The following is a 15953-nucleotide window of genomic DNA, read 5'->3' on the forward strand; positions in this document are numbered from 1 at the left end:
CCAGTGGGCCGCGCTTAACCTTGTTATTGAACTCCCGCCCGGATTGTCGCAGCTTCCATCTAAGTGATACCTATTAAACAAACGCCACAACAAAACAGGTGACAATCATATTTTTTCCACAAAAAAAGAGAGAGATAATATTTGCTGCTAATTCAATTTATTGTGCTTTGCGTTTATTTGCATTGGGAATCCGTGGAGCTGAAGTTGTTTACATTGGCAATTTCACAGTCATTATGGTCTCCCTTATATGGGGTATAATGTAAAGTGCAAACAGGAAAATTTCACAGATTCCACTGGTTATATGTTCAGGCTGACGGTTGTTTCCTCTCCAAATCCCGGATGAGGCGGTGGAAGATCCTTAAACCGTTTCCATACCAATTCATTTCTAAAGACCTTATCAAAGAATTTGTTAGCCCTCACATAGTTTGGATTCCGTATGAATCTCTTCTGCCGACCTCGCTCCTTTTTCCATTTCTCGAGGCCTTTGGTATAGCTAGTTGATTCAAAGCTTATATCTTTCTGATCCTTATTCGTGCTGTTAGGTGATTCTCCTGCTTGCTGGACGGCGGTTCCAGTTTCAGAAGACTCTGAGTGTGTTTCGGTGATTCCTGTAGATGAAGAAACCAGATTGGCAGTCATAAGCAACAATAAAATGAAAATTGCCAACAATGAACTAGACATGTTTGGTTAGCGACAGATCGGACAGTTCTGAACAATTTAAAATAAACGGCTTAATGATCTATGACTTATTGAAAATTAATTAGGTTACGGCTAATGGGGCGATAATTCGAAACACTGAGCACATTTTTATATTGATCGATGTGCAGATTGTGAGCTTTTCTACTTAGAGAATTATTCACACAAATCGTTCTAATCTATTTTAGCCGTTCGTTATAGTACTTATACTTTTCAACGAATATAGTATACCCTTTTACTCTACGAGTAACGGGTATAAAAACCACGAACTTTCCTAATTCTACATTGTGAGCGTGACAGTATTCTGCAGCTTGGCGGCGTTATGGTCGGCAGGGATGAGATCGATGAAAATTGGCAAGAAAAAAAGAGTGTAGTCCCCGCTAAGTAATGGCCAAAAATTGCCACGCCCACAATTTCAACAAATGGTTTAATTTTTTTATACCCGTTACTCGTAGAGTAAAAGGGTATACTAAATTCGTTGAAAAGTATGTAACAGGCAGAAGGAAGCGTTTCCGACCATATAAAGTATATATATTCTTGATCAGGATCAATAGCCGAGTCGATTTGGCCATGTCCGTCTGTCCGTCCGTCTGTCCGTCTGTCCGTCCGTCTGTCTGTCCGTATGAACGTCGAGATCTCAGGAACTACAAAAGCTAGAAAGTTGAGATTCGGCATACAGACTCCAGGGACATAGACGCAGCGCAAGTTTATCGAATCATGCTGCCACGCCCACTCTAACGCCCATAAACCGCCCAAAACTGCCACGCCCACACTTGTGAAAAATAATTTGATATTTTTTCATTTTTGTATAAGTCTTGTAAATTTTTATCGATTTGCCAAAAAACTTTTTGCAACGCCCACTCTAACGCCAACAAACTGCCCAAAGCTGCCACGCCCACACTTTTGAAAAATGTGTTGATATTTTTTCATTTTTGTATTAGTCTTGTAAATTTCTGTCGATTTGCCAAAAAACTTTCTGCCACGCCCACTCTAACGCCCACAAAGCGCCAAAAACTGTCAGTGCTGAAATTTCTTCTTCGCACATCCACTAGCTGAGTAACGGGTATCAGATAGTCGGGGAACTCGACTATAGCGTTCTCTCTTGTTTTTTTTTAGGCTTGTAAATTTTTTATCGAATTGCCAAAAAACTTTTTGTCACGCCTACTCCAACGCGCGCAAACTGCCCAAAACTGTCACGCCCAAACTTTTTAAAAATATTTCAGTTTTTTGTCATATTTTTATAAGTCATATTTATATTAGTCTTGTAAATTATTATCAATTTAATAAAATAACACGCCCATACTTTTGAAAAATGTTTTAATTTTTTTTCATTTTTATCGATTTGCCAAAAATCTTTTTGCCACGCCCACAAAACCGCCCAGAGCTGCCACGCCCACACTTTTGGGAAATGTTTTAATAGTTTTTTATATTTTTATTAGTATTGAAAATTTCTATTGATTTGCAAACAAACATTTTGTTACGTCCACCCTAACGCCCACAAACCGCTAAAGATTGTCAGTGTTAACATTTCTGGGTAACGGGGTATCAGATAGTGGGGGAACTCGACTATAGCGTTGTCTCTTGTTTTAGTTGTGGAATCGTAATTCAAATAGATTTTGTGTCATAACTGCAGAATGTTGGGTATGATGTTACTGCATTAAAGTCCCCTGAAATCTAGTACTTTTTTAACGAAAGGTGTAATTTTACCGGTCAAGTACGGTCACACTACCAAGCGCAATTGTGAGGATTTTTAGATTTGGTCAGTGAATGGACTAAAAACACACGCAAAATAGAGGACTGTAGCAGAATTACTTGTTGGAAGTAACAATGCCACCTACGATTAACAATTCGGCGGTAAGCAGTGTCGCCGAAAAGCGAACCCAGCGGCAAACGGAGCGCAAGTAAGTGGACAGATCCCTAAGCAGACACCAGACTTACGATTACCTTGCAGATCCGAGATAATTTGCCGCGTGAAGTATGGAAACAACCTGCCGGATATACCCTTCGATCTGAAGTTCCTGCAGTACCCCTTCGACAGTCACCGCTTCGTGCAGTACAATCCAACGTCGCTAGAGCGTAACTTCAAATACGACGTTCTTACGGAGCACGATTTGGGTGTCACGGTGGACCTGATTAACCGGGAGCTCTATCAGGCCGACTCCATGACGACGCTGGACCCCGCCGATGAAAAACTGCTAGAGGAGGAGACCTTGACTCCCACTGACTCTGTGCGTTCGCGTCAGCATTCGAGGACCGTGTCATGGTTGCGCAAATCCGAGTACATCTCCACCGAGCAGACGCGCTTCCAGCCCCAGAACCTGGAGAACATTGAGGCCAAGGTCGGTTACAACGTCAAGAAGTCGCTTAGGGAGGAGACTCTCTACCTGGACCGCGACGCCCAGATCAAGGCCATCGAAAAAACCTTCAGTGACACCAAGAGCGAAATTACCAAGCACTATTCCAAGCCCAATGTGGTACCAGTGGAGGTACTGCCTATCTTCCCCGACTTCACTAATTGGAAGTACCCGTGCGCACAGGTCATTTTTGACAGTGATCCGGCTCCTGTAGGAAAGAACGTGCCTGCCCAGCTAGAGGAAATGTCGCAGGCCATGATTCGCGGTGTGATGGACGAGAGCGGCGAACAGTTTGTCGCCTACTTCCTGCCCACAGAGCAGACTCTGGAGAAACGCCGCACCGACTTCATCGCTGGCGAGCTTTACAAAGACGAGGAGGAGTACGAGTACAAGATCGCTCGAGAGTACAACTGGAACGTAAAGACTAAAGCTTCCAAGGGTTACGAAGAAAACTACTTTTTCGTAATGCGGCAAGACGGCATCTACTACAACGAACTGGAAACCCGTGTGCGCCTTAACAAGCGTCGCGTTAAGGTTGGGCAGCAACCCAACAATACCAAGTTGGTAAGTATATTTCCTATATTGCTCATTTTTCTCAACCCATAGCCGAAACTTTCACTACGTTCTATAAATATGTAAATTTATTATTTTTTTATTATTTATATTGAAACCGAACTATATCGTCCAATAAGGAAACGTATCGACAATATTGCCGAATAGTTTTAGTACATATAGTGTAAAATTGTGTACGAGTTGCCTTTTATATTTCGGGAATATTTTGGAATTGTTTTTTTTAAATATTCTCCATTAAGATCTATAACCTTTGCATGCGTTTTAACCAAGTGTCAAAGCACTTTTGCCACTCTGATTGAGGTATCTCCAAATGCAACACCTCAACGCATCAACCGCGTCTTCAGGTGTCGAAAAACGATGACCTCTCATTTTATTTTTTACGTATGGGAATCAAAAGAAGTCGGGAAGAAGAAGTTCGGTGCCAAGTCAGGACTATACGGTGAATGATGTTTTAAGTGCTCACAGTTGCAGTGGTTTAAGCCAATGTGTGGGACCTCGTATTGGTGAAGAGTGATCCGGCTTTGGCGATTGGTTTTTTATGATTTCTCTGATTAGTGCGTTGTTTATGTAAAGTTTTCCCGAAAAAACATAAATTTACAATAGATTTTTTAGTCGACTGATTAAAAACCTAGGGTTGTCCATTCCCGAAATAAAAAAGGTAACCCTCGTACTAGGTTCGGTACTAGACAGGTGAAAGGAACTGATCAGAATCACTTGCCTAGTCGATCTGTCTGCGGGTCTGTCCTTCTATAAAATGAAAAGTGGCTATTTAACCTGTTTTCTTCCAGGTTGTCAAGCATCGCCCGTTAGACAGCATGGAACATCGTATGCAGCGCTATCGCGAGCGCCAGTTAGAAGTTCCTGGCGAGGAAGAGGAGGAGATCGATGATGAAGTTTTGGAAGACGAGGAGCAGACTCAAATTATTGGCGAGACAGAGAAGAAGATCGAGGATACCGCCGGTGTTGCACAGGTAGCATCTGGAGAAAACTCACCCGCCCAAGTAACCCGCGATCGACAGTCACGTTCTCGGACACGAACTCGCAGTGGGTCCAGTTCAGGTTCAGGATCTGGCTCCGGTTCGCGGGCCAGCAGTCTTTCAAAGTCTGGTTCTCGGTCTGGTAGCGGCTCCAGATCTCGCACAAATTCCCCGGCAGGATCCCAGAAGTCCGGATCGAAATCGCGATCACGTTCGCGATCCCGTTCGAAGTCCGGCTCTCGGTCGCGTTCTCGATCTAGATCCAGGTCCGGTTCCCGATCCCGTTCGGGCTCCAGATCTGTCTCGCAATCGCCCAGCCGATCACGGAGTGGCTCGCCTTCTGGTTCAGGATCCAGTTCTGGAAGCGGTTCAGAAGTATAAATAACAACAAAAAATGCCGTTCATGATAAATAAGTCTACACTTGAAAAATTAATAAACTTGATTTAATATAATATTCGCCTCAATTCGAAGGTTAGGATTGTTGTGGTTTTAAATAAAATCGGCAGTTAAACATAATTCCAAGTTAAATGTTTTTGTAATGAAACCAAGTCGGGTCCTTGGCGATTTACACTTGGCCTCACCATCTCAACACTATACTGTCTGGGATAAAGCAAATAATATCCACACAAAAATAGTAATTAATTAAAATAATATTAATTAATTAATAATAACAGGAAATTGATTAGATCGCCTATAGGCGAACAATGTAGAATGTTTTACAAACATTGTAATCAATATCTTTTTCAATTATTCCTATGTTATTGTTAGAGACAGTTATTTGCGGTATGCGGACGTATCCAAATGATAAAAAGGGTATACATTAATGTACATATATCTTCGTTCCACCTACGTGGCGTCCATCAAAAAGCGTTGAAAAACTTCGCCATCGGAACTGGGTAGCTCCGTTTGTTGCGGCGAGTAGATTCTCAAGTTTTGGAGTTGCTGCAGTGGAGAGCCGTTCCCGCTAAATTGTACAACCGCAACCGGCTGTAGGGGTATGAGCTGCCCCTCCTTCCTTGGCTCCACTCCACAGATGCCCAGCTTCTGGCACTGCTCCACCACAATGTCGTCGATTGACTGCGAGAGCAGTGCCTCCTGTTCCGGATCTGCAATCGAGCTGCTGTTGATGGCAGTTGTTTCGGCGCTAGCTGGGGAGGGCTGAGTGGGGGAGTCGTTGACCTCGAGGAACGCCTCTATCAGCTGCTCCGGTGTCTGGGCCTCCTCAGTGGGACATCGATGGGTCCTTTGACTGACCTTGTACCTGAACGTCTTCTGGCAAAGCTCGCACTTGTAGGGCATCACTCCTGTGTGGATGCGCGTGTGGACAAGGAAGGACACTCGCTGCCGGAAACTCTTGCCTGTGGATGAGTCCGACATACAGAAAATTGACCGGTTAAAGAAAGTGCACTTGGCATAAGTGTATGTTCATTTTGAAGTTGGTTAACCAAATAACAGATATCAAAAAAATGTTTTCTTTTTTCCCTCGCAATAGGTAAGTGTAGCTGCATAATTAAAGAGTATGATCAATACTTACCGCAGACCTCGCATTTGAAGGGCTTTTCGCCACTGTGAATCCTCTGGTGGTTATGGAGAGTAGATAGTTCCTTAAAGGCGCGTCCACAAACCCCGCAGACATGAGGCTTTACCTCGCTGTGGTAGAGCAAATGCTTGTGGTACGACTGCTGGAAAGTGAAGGTCCTGGCGCAGATTTCGCACGTGTACGGCATCTCGCCAGTGTGAAGCCGCTTGTGCTTCTTAAGAAAGTATTTGGTGGTGAAGGACTTGCTGCACACGTCGCACTCCCACAGCTTCGGGGTGACAGTACCCGACTCCGGCGAGCTGGGGGACTGCTGGAGCATGCTCAGCGCCCCACTCAGAGCATATGGCTGGGATGTGGTGCACATGGAGTTGTTTCCGTTGCCAAGGGCTCCAGGCTCTGTGTGTCGAATGCGATCGCAAATGCTCAGCTTGGGCGAAACTGCAATGGTGGTGGGCGCGGGACTGGGATTGGAGCAGGGCACTCCCATCATGTGCACTACCTTTAGATGAATTCGAAGGGAGCCCTTCATACGAAACGTCTTGGAGCAGAGATGACATTTGTAGGGCTCCTGGTCCTGTATGAAGGAAAAATCGGAATTTCGCTTATAACTACCCATTTATCAATAGGAATAGGGTAAAGCCCATTAAATTTAAAAAAATTCACTTTATTTTCGCGTAAACTTAATTAAATGTCACACGTTTATTAAAATCGATGTACGACAATCACAATGTTTCATTTTCGTAACTATCAAAGATGTCACTTTTTGCTTTATGACTAATTTTATTATAACCTTACAATTCAAAAGTTATCAAAATCGACGACTCCAGCTGTGATAGGAACCGTAGTAAAATTAATTGAAAGTAATCCAACAGCTTTACGGAATTTCTCTTTGGATAATAGCAGTAAATATTTAAACATTGGTAATACTTACCAGCTCCTTCTGTTGGGGCTCCTTTTGTTTCGGCACTCCCTCCGCGTTTTCGTGGACTAAGCGGATGTGCATGTCCCTTAGCTCGATATTCCGGAAACCGAATTCGCAAATGTCACAGTGGGAGGGAAGAGTGGGAGGACCAGGCTGTGGGGGTGGGACGACGGCCTTGGACTTTGTTCGCTTAGCCCTCCGTTTGGGAGCAGCTGCGGCAACGAAGGCGCAGGGGGAAGCTGGTTGGCCATTCGCTGGACTCCCGTTTTTCTCCTGAGCCATCAGACTGGTGTGCGAGAACAGGTGGATGGTGAGCTTGTCCAGTCCCAGAAAGAGCTCCTTGCAGTTGGCAAAGGGACAGGCAAGTGGACCGTTCGCCGCCTTGATCAGCCTCTGCTGCAGTGCATCAATACTGCCAAAACTGGGCACCGCGCACAGCGGACACAGCACCGAGGTGGAACACATTCCCGCCAGCGCACTCAATCGAATCTAATGCAAATTCTTCACCTCTTATTGGGATAATCCTCCTGTTCAGTCAGTGATCATCTATTCAGGAGTCCATTGCCAGACTGTACAGTCTTTCTGCATTCACAGTTTTCTAAAAATATCAGCAAGTGAAGATTTTTAAAAACTTTTGGGCCCAGCAATCTGTGTTTTCGACACCGATGCCAGCTAACGAAATAATGAAAAATAATGAAATGCCCGGCGCGGATCGTCGAATGGCCAAGAAGACTTTCGGAAACACTCACGGCACCGAAAACTCACCTCTCGAAAAAGGCAGTCTCTTTTCTCCGTATCTCTGGGTAGCTCATTTCGAAATATAGCTCTGAGCACGGGTATATACTATATGTAAAAATATTCTTGGCCGATATATGTTGCAGTGGCGGCCATATAGCCTACGTTCTAGCCTTTGTAACGCACGACGCCTAGGGGCCAATCCGCCTAATATGTATGCAGACTTTTCTATCATTATGGCCAGGCTGGTTCTATAATTGGCTTTCAGCCAATATCTAATTGTTGAAGATTTCTCCGTTCGATTATAGTTACTGTTAACATACTTAGTCAAGACAAGATAATTTTCTTTTTCTAACCTTTTTATTCAATGATTGCCCCGTTTGAAATGAGAAAGCTGACAAAAGAACTGCGAAAATATTGTAATTTTATCATTTTATTAGGAAAACACGAAGCTTAAAAATATTTCAGCAAAAAAGCCCCGAAGCGAAGGTGATAGCTATATTGTGGTGCATTATTGTAGAGTATTTATTATTCAACGATCTGAAGAAACGGTCCGCTAGACACACACTCGTTGGTGTATGTACACCGTGCTATACCCCCACGGAATCGTTGTGAGCTATTTTTATTGCCGCAATGCTCTCTTGTTTTGACCCGCTTTGGGAACGCATTTTATTCGCTGTTTCGTTTAGATGGTCAATTGTAAACACTGCGATGGCCAGCACGTGAAGATACAGCCATACGGGTTGAAATAATCGGATATCCAACGGAATAAAAAATAAATATATTACAATAAATTATTTTTTCTTCGGCAAGGGCAACTCAAGCGATATGATGCTCAGGCTGGAATGGGAGGTTGTGGAAGAGGTGTCGTCCTTCAGGGAGCTCATGTCGGAGACGGAGGACCGGGCACTAGCCTCCCCGCAGGGAAACTTTTTGCCCTTAACGCGAAGATAGGAGGCGGTGTCCTTGCCTTGCGAGGACTTGGCCGAGGAGCTGCTGTTCCATGACACACGGCTGCACGTGCGCTTGAGGTGCATCGGCAACTTGATTCCCTTTCGCAACAGGATTCCAATTATATCCGTCCCGGCCGTGTCGCTGTTCGCCAGATCGGTGATCATGTTCAGCGCCTTGGTGTTTCGCGCCTCTAGCTCTTGCAGATTTAGATCGCGCTCGAACTGCGCCAAATACTCCTCGCTAAAGGGGCGAGCCTTGATCTCCCTCAATTGCGTCCGGATCTCTCGATTCGCCCTATCCAGCTTCAGTCGTTGGTCGTCCAGTTCGCGCTCAATCTTCTCCAGAACTGACGAGTGCTCCGCCCGACTGGTCTTCGCCTTTTCTATTTTAATAATCAGGTCCTCCTCCTCCGCTCGCTGCTCTGCGTGCCTTTGCTGGTAGTGCTGCGCCTTACATCTTAGAACCTTCAGTTTTTCAAGCTCGCGGCAGTAGGCCGCCTCAAGCTCCTTCAGCTCCAACTCGGCCCGCTCGCGATCTAGAATGAAAAGAATAGAACCAAATCTATTACCCAATATCCAATGGAGTACCACGATTCTAGGCCACCCGGTTTGTAGGCATTAGAGTGGGCGCGCCCACGTTCTGAAAAAACTTCCAAAGCGTATGCGTCACTAGAATATGAATGCTTAATTTCAGTTGTCTAGTTCTTACTGTTTCCGAGATTTTGTCGTTTAAACGTAATTTCATTCACGGGCGAACATGATCAGATCGACTCGTATAGTGATCTTAAACGAGAATATCTACATATATCAAATAACTCCTATTCGGAAAATCTTCTTTCAACCTATTAAATATTTAACTTTACGAGAAACGGTATATAATAGAAAAACAAAAACAAAATAGTTCTTATTGGGTATACTTTAGTTTTTTCTAAAGAAAAACAACAGAGAATGATATAGTTGAGCTTCCCGACCATCTGACACCTATTACTCAGCTAGGCTTTTCCACTAGAAGGAGATATTTCAACACCAACAGATACTAACAACACTAACGGACGGACAGACGGACATGGCCAGATCGACTCGGCTATTGATCCTGAAACGGAAGCGATTCCTTCTACCTATTACATACTTTACAACGAATCTAGTATACCCTCTTACTCTAAGAGTAACGGGTATAAAAAGATCCACAGAGGGAGCGAAGAAGTTTTAGCGTGCATGAGTATTTCATTTTGTTTTTGTGCTAACAAAAAAATAAAATTACTCACCCTTCGAGTTTTCGTCCACAGATCGGAATGTTTTGCGGTAGTTGTCGTTTGATTTGTCGAACTGGCGCAGTGTATTCTCCAGGGCGACCACTTCCTTCTCAGCCTTGAGAACCTTCTTGTTGAGGGCGTCGCCTTCATCGGCCAACATCTGTCGCTCCTGGGCGCTGACCACCTTCAACTGCGTGCTGGTCATGATAGAGCCGTCCTCGTTTTTGCCGAGCAATTGGGCGGTAAGTTCAAAGCGCGCCTTCATCGCCTCAATCTGCTTTTTCCGCTCTCCGAGGTCGGCTCGCAAGGTGCTGAGCTCCTCGTTAAGATGCTTCTTCTTGAGGAGGAGCACATCCTCTTGGCTGCGAAGCTCTACGGTGCGATCTTTGATGGCGCGACGGAAGGCAAGGCGGTGCTGCTCCAGGTCGTAGGTGCCCTGTTCGCAGCCCCCTATCCCAACCTCGAGGTCACTGCAGCGCATCTTGACCATGTTGAGGTCGACTATAAGCTCGGAATTCTCGTAACGAATCTGGCGCAGTCTCTTGACGGTGCCCTCGCAGTAGACCTGAGCCTCCTTAATCTTAAACCTGACCATTTCAAGCTCCTTCTCGTCGGCGTTGTACTGGACGACCAGGTTGTTCATGTTGTAGTTTAGCTTCTTGTTCTGCGCTTCTGTGGTGGCTATAAGGCGTTGCAACTTTTCATACTCCTGCTCCAGGGCGTTAAGCCGGGCCATGTTAGTAGCCTCCACCTCGGGGTCATCCGCCAGACCCTTGATCTCGGCGAGACGCCGCTCCGCCTCCAAGCACTTAAAGGACAGGCTGTAGTGGATTTCCGTCTGCCGATTCAGTTCGTTATTGACCTGCTGCTGATTGCGCTTGATGGCTGCCAGATTGGAGTTAAGCGAGTCGTTCTGCACCTTCAGGACCTTTTCCTCGTCCTGCAGCTCGATAACCTGCCTCTGGGTGCGGTACAGCATCTCGTTGACTTTCTCCTGCTCCTTGTCCAGGTTTCGCAGAGCCATCTCCTCCGCCTGCATCATCTCCTCCAGAATATGCAGCCGCTGTTCCGCATTGAGGGCCTTGTTCTGTACAGACTTCAGTCGAGCGTTAACCTTCTCCATTACCGAGGCGAAGTTTTCCAGCTCCTTGGCTTTCTCATCGCGCTTTTTCATTTGACTGCGGTTGTCCATGCGCTGCAGGTGTACCCGGTTCGAGAGGTTCTCCAGTTCCCGACGCAGGCCATCGACCTCGCGCTCTTTTAACAATGTGGCATCAATCAGGATTTGGATCTGGTTTTTCATGTCGGAGCTTTCCTCGTTCAGGGCCTCGATCGCAAGCTCCACCTGGCGGTTGTTCTCGATCACTTCGGTAAGCTGGTTGTCTTGCTCCTTGTAGGTTTGCGCCGTCTGCTGTGCTTTCTGGGCCAGCTCCGCACACTCCACCTCGCTGCGCTGAATGTCGTGCTCCCGCTGGGTCATCTGGTTCACGGCGCTCTTCCACGTCTCCACCATCTGGCGGCGTTCCGCGTGGGCAGACCTGTAGAGACAAGCGGTCCGCTCCAGATTCTTTTCCAACGTCATTTGCTCGTCATAAAGGAGCACCACCTGCTTGCGCCGCTTGTCGATGTCCGCCTGCAATAGCTGCCGCTTGGTGTTCAGTTCCCGGGCCTTCTGCTGGTCATCCAGGTAGTACTTTTCGATTAGCTGGTAGCCCTTGTTTCCGTCTTCCATGGCCTCTGTCCACTCTACCAAGGTAGTCTTGGCCGACTTGATGCGGGAAGTCAGCTCATCAATCTCGCGCTTGCTCTGGCAAATCTTACCTGAGCATCATAAGAAACCAACAGTAATTTACAGGTTTTTTTACTCGCATATATCGCATAGTCATTATGACTACCTTCAGTATATGATATAAATATATCATTGAATGTTATACAACAGCTAGAGACATGGTCTTAGGTACGGCTACTTAACTCTAGTGTACTAATTAAATCGCCAAGCCCACTGCAACGCCCCAATTCTTGCAAATATTTAAAACATTATAATTAATGAAATCGAGCTATAAGTATCAGAGAGCTCATTAGCAGTAAATTGGTTTAGTTCGAACAGATGGCTGTAATTTGGCACATTCTACGTGTCCCATTTTGGTTCACAGCGTAAATTTTACTTACGCTCAGTGACTTTGACGTATTCAGTGTACTCCTCCAGCTCCTTGTTATTCTTCCGCAGATCCTCCTTGATCTTGTTGCGCTCCAGTATTACAAGCTGGACATTGTGCGCCTCCTTGATAACATCATCCTTCAGTGAGCTGTACAGTGTCTATGGTGGTACGAAATAAAGACAAGCAGCAGAGCGAGCGTATAGCAAGTTAAGGCTTACCAGGTTCTGCTGAATAGTGCCCTCAATGTTGCGGGTATGCCGTTCCACTGCCATCTCGCGCTCGTCCAGCGAATTCATGTGCTGCTGTAGCTCCAGCTTCAACGCCCTCAGAGCAGTCAGTTCCTTCAGGATGGCCAAGTTCTCGGCACTCGCCATGGGAATGTCCGAGTCTACCGCCCAGCCCACGGAAGCCATGGCCTCCAGCTTGTAGTCGTTTAGCGAGGCACTCTTCATGTCGTCGGTGCGATTCATCGTGTTATGAGATTAGCCTGTCAGCTGGGCCGAATTAAATTGGATATCTCGACTATGGCCACTGATGTTGAAATGTGAAAACAACTCAGAGCACCCTAAGCACCTTTCCGTCTCAATGACAACCAGGATAGACAACCAGCTACCCATAGCAACTTCTATTGAACAAAGTAACAACTCTGAAAATATCAATATTTTCGAGCTTCTATAGGACAAATATTTTGGTATAAATCTTAACAACCAGTTTTTTATGAAAATCATGAAAATAGACTTACTTCATAGACTTACTAATTGCATTAAAAAATAAAATTAAGCAAGCTAGAGTCCAATGTAATAAGAACCAAATGCCGTTACATGGAAAAGCCGTTTAAAAAATTGGTGGAAAATAACTTTTTTAAGAATTCACAAGATAGCTTGCTATTGTCGAGCTCTTGGGTTATCAGATACCCGTTTCTCAGTTACTAGTATTGCGAGGGGATATAGATACAGACATTTTAATTTATTAAACAATTTTTGGAGCATCGCTTGACGTTACCTGAATAAATCGTTTTAAACGTTTCATTTACAACAGCCAATTTTGCACCGAAAGGCAAATGTTCAACACACTTTAAATTTTGTATAGACCATCTAGCCTCCAGATCCATTTCCCAGAAGAAACGCCTCTCAAAACAATTAATAAAAAGAGCTTAGTAAATTGGGCCGAAAATTATTGTCTGCGTCAAAAACTTTATAAGAAATAGAATGTTAATTGCGAATCCTGGTAACCATCTCTTCTATAACTTCCTCCTAAAATGTGCTGTTCCTAATGCTCTGCTTTATATTATACCTTACTATTTTTCAGCATTATCTTTATCTCCAAAAAAATGTAGTTTTTGATTTGAATTTAATTTCCTTTTATTTGCAACAAAATCACCTGGCCAGACTAAAACCCGATTTCTTAATGCTGTTAGGCATTAAGCACCCTCCCCCCTTAATTACAAGGCCAACTCTACCTCTGAAATCCTAATTAAAGTTACCGATACCACCCAGAACATCCTCTACACTAATGGTTACAGTTCCGTAGTTCCAGTTTTGGAATGTAATTTGTAACTGGCTTATAGCATAACATAACCCCGACTATCGGATACCCGTTACTCAGCTAGTGGAAGTGCAAACGGAACAATGGGTCAAAAAATAACAAAATTTAATGTTTCGGGTTGTGGGCGTTAGAAGAGACGTGATAAACCGTTTTTTGGCAAGTCGATAGTAATTTAGGAGACTAATAAGAAAATAAATATAATATTAACATATTTTAAATATTTTTAAATTTTACATATTTATAGAGTGTGGGCGAGGCAGTTTTTGGCGGTTTGTGTGTTTAACAAATAAATTCAAATTTAACAAATTCCAAATTTTAAAAGCGATTTAGCGAGTTGTGGCATGGCCTGACAGCCTGATATAGAATTGCGGGAGAAATCCAAAATCATAGCTTTCTTTCTTTTTATAAAATTGCAGAAAAATAGCGGCAGACATCGCAAAACTATAGCCAACTTTATTAAAAACTAGGAAACTTATGGAAAAAACGATAAAGGTGGCAATGACCATGTCGTTACCGCGGCAGATCTCAGGTCTATACTTCGATAGCTTCCAATTCTTACGACTCCTCCGCCAAAATTCAAGAATTCCAGAAATTCGCGTGTAAGCCCGAGCAAATCGAGATTCAAAGGGTGACTAAGAAAGCTGAACATTTAACATCTTAAAAAGTATTTAAGTCGTATTTACGGACGAGAAGAAATTTAATCTGGAGGCTATATTAATTACTATCATGATTTGCGTAAAGCACATTTTGGATCGCTTACACAGTCGGGTTGGAGGTGTGATGGTATGGAGCGCAGTATCCTATTATGGCCCCTGGGAATTGCAGTATTTAACAATAAATATGAACGCGAAAGATTATAATTGTGTATTAAGAACATTTCCTTACTTTGGAAATCTAGAAGGCATTTCCACTCGGCACTTTCGGAAAAAAAAGGGATTCAAAGCGATAATGTAAAAGTTCTGGATGTGGGGATGGTTGGCTAGGAAGGTATACGAGGATAGTAAACAATATGACCCTAAAGAAGAATTGATCACCGGAATAAATCTCACTTGGTCTACGATTACTATGGATTACCTACGAACTTCCCAGTTGCATGTGTAAAGTCATTGAAAACAAAGGAGGATCAACTTATTATTAATTTCCTTAAAATATATTCTAACTTAAATTTTTAAGTGTTAATCATCAGATTTATTTTTAAATGAATCTAACAAACATAAATTATCGTAAGGGGCGCTGTCCTGATGATCCAATTTTGATTTACCCATTTATATGGATTGTTTTTCAGTTTTATATAAATAAAACTCTATAAAAACAAACTGCATCTTATATAAACTTTTCATTTATAGAATTATTCAACTTTTGAGTAAAAAATTTTCCAAAACTCTAGCTTAAAGGGAGAATTGCCACGCCACCGTGTGCGTGCCAACGCTTTGACACTAAGGATGTAACTGCCTATGCGTTATAAGAACTTCCTAGTTCTTAAACAAAATATATTATTCGCGAGATCTCGATGTTGATACGGACAGTCGGACATGTCTAGATCTTCTCGGCGAATGGTCATGATCAATGGATAAACGAAGACGCTTAGTCGACCTAATACCTACTTTTCAATGTATGTAATTTATCTTTTACTACACCAACGATAACAAAAAGTGCTACCATAAACTTAATATAATTTGTTTTTATTTGCTTGCTTCTTAATTGTCTTACTTTTTTGTTGTTTTTGTAGAGCAAATGTATTTATTGATGTAACTACATAGTTATTACTTTTATTTCATAATTTAATTCTAACGTTTTATGTTTTAACTTGACCATCTCGCCGTAAGCCAATGATTTCAGTTAAATATAATTATATTTATATATATATGAATTTAAAGTTATATTTATATATATATGAATTTAAAGTTATATTTATATATACCACATCTCTGTAATCAGTTTTTCAGTACTGCAAATATTTGTTTCTAGTTTTAATGTTAGATCGATTTCGCTTTTCAGTTTAGGTGTTAAACAATTTTTATTTGATTTATTTACTAGCATTCTGTTCATTTTCGTATGCATCAAGTACAATAAAAGTTATGTAATGTTACAGTTGAAATATATTATTATATTATACATATATATATATATATATATATATAAATAAAGATATATATATTTATATATATACGTTACATAACTTTTATTATATATATTATTATATCATTTTATATTAATAGCATAGAATATGTAAATGGGATGTGTA

At 43.0% G+C, this 15953-nt stretch overlaps 4 protein-coding genes across 5 annotated transcripts; 1 reads left to right on the plus strand and 3 right to left on the minus strand.

Moving 5' to 3' along the window:
• Nucleotides 1-140: 140 nt before the first annotated feature.
• Nucleotides 141-716, minus strand: LOC120452152. The gene is made up of 2 exons (XM_039636242.1): nucleotides 421-716; nucleotides 141-357 (listed from the first exon to the last, which is right to left on the minus strand). Exons 1-2 carry the CDS (start codon nucleotides 679-681, stop codon nucleotides 298-300), a joined length of 321 nt encoding a protein of 106 aa, XP_039492176.1. The 5' UTR covers nucleotides 682-716; the 3' UTR covers nucleotides 141-297.
• A 1694-nt stretch (nucleotides 717-2410) lies between these two features.
• Nucleotides 2411-5123, plus strand: LOC120452459 (RNA polymerase II-associated factor 1 homolog). Its single transcript, XM_039636689.2, has 3 exons — nucleotides 2411-2597; nucleotides 2648-3614; nucleotides 4412-5123. Exons 1-3 carry the CDS (start codon nucleotides 2524-2526, stop codon nucleotides 4979-4981), a joined length of 1611 nt encoding a protein of 536 aa, XP_039492623.1. The 5' UTR covers nucleotides 2411-2523; the 3' UTR covers nucleotides 4982-5123.
• LOC120452460 (zinc finger protein 92) lies at nucleotides 4827-7755 on the minus strand. 2 transcript variants are annotated; one of them, XM_039636690.2, is made up of 4 exons: nucleotides 7073-7755; nucleotides 6136-6715; nucleotides 5452-5959; nucleotides 4827-4958 (listed from the first exon to the last, which is right to left on the minus strand). In XM_039636690.2, exons 1-4 carry the CDS (start codon nucleotides 7526-7528, stop codon nucleotides 4946-4948), a joined length of 1557 nt encoding a protein of 518 aa, XP_039492624.1. In that variant the 5' UTR covers nucleotides 7529-7755; the 3' UTR covers nucleotides 4827-4945. The 2 variants fall into 2 exon arrangements, with proteins under 2 accessions (XP_039492624.1, XP_039492625.1); XM_039636691.2 differs by lacking the exon at nucleotides 4827-4958 and having other exon boundaries at nucleotides 5254-5959; nucleotides 7073-7754.
• Nucleotides 7756-8437: 682 nt separating this feature from the next.
• On the minus strand, nucleotides 8438-12772 carry LOC120453183 (coiled-coil domain-containing protein 39). Its single transcript, XM_039637746.2, has 4 exons — nucleotides 12382-12772; nucleotides 12174-12321; nucleotides 10017-11825; nucleotides 8438-9287 (listed from the first exon to the last, which is right to left on the minus strand). The coding sequence occupies exons 1-4, from the start codon at nucleotides 12631-12633 to the stop codon at nucleotides 8593-8595; spliced, it is 2904 nt and encodes a 967-aa protein (XP_039493680.1). The 5' UTR covers nucleotides 12634-12772; the 3' UTR covers nucleotides 8438-8592.
• Between the last annotated feature and the right edge of the window lie 3181 nt (nucleotides 12773-15953).

Source organism: Drosophila santomea, chromosome 3R (genome assembly GCF_016746245.2).
Source record: "Drosophila santomea strain STO CAGO 1482 chromosome 3R, Prin_Dsan_1.1, whole genome shotgun sequence".
NCBI classification, from domain to species: domain Eukaryota; kingdom Metazoa; phylum Arthropoda; class Insecta; order Diptera; family Drosophilidae; genus Drosophila; species Drosophila santomea.

Coding starts and splice junctions, on each gene's coding strand:
- LOC120452152 (XM_039636242.1), bottom strand. CDS start 681: ATGTCTAGTTCATTGTTGGCAATTTTCATTTTATTGTTGCTTATGACT. Junction 358..420: donor TCATACGGAATCCAAACTAT/GTGAGGGCTAAC, acceptor AAACGGTTTAAG/GATCTTCCACCGCCTCATCC.
- LOC120452459 (XM_039636689.2), top strand. CDS start 2,524: ATGCCACCTACGATTAACAATTCGGCGGTAAGCAGTGTCGCCGAAAAG. Junction 2,598..2,647: donor CAGCGGCAAACGGAGCGCAA/GTAAGTGGACAG, acceptor ATTACCTTGCAG/ATCCGAGATAATTTGCCGCG. Junction 3,615..4,411: donor AACCCAACAATACCAAGTTG/GTAAGTATATTT, acceptor GTTTTCTTCCAG/GTTGTCAAGCATCGCCCGTT.
- LOC120452460 (XM_039636690.2), bottom strand. CDS start 7,528: ATGTGTTCCACCTCGGTGCTGTGTCCGCTGTGCGCGGTGCCCAGTTTT. Junction 6,716..7,072: donor AGCCCCAACAGAAGGAGCTG/GTAAGTATTACC, acceptor TCCTTCATACAG/GACCAGGAGCCCTACAAATG. Junction 5,960..6,135: donor CTTCAAATGCGAGGTCTGCG/GTAAGTATTGAT, acceptor ACTCATCCACAG/GCAAGAGTTTCCGGCAGCGA.
- LOC120453183 (XM_039637746.2), bottom strand. CDS start 12,633: ATGAATCGCACCGACGACATGAAGAGTGCCTCGCTAAACGACTACAAG. Junction 11,826..12,173: donor ATACGTCAAAGTCACTGAGC/GTAAGTAAAATT, acceptor TATGATGCTCAG/GTAAGATTTGCCAGAGCAAG. Junction 9,288..10,016: donor TGTGGACGAAAACTCGAAGG/GTGAGTAATTTT, acceptor TTTTCATTCTAG/ATCGCGAGCGGGCCGAGTTG.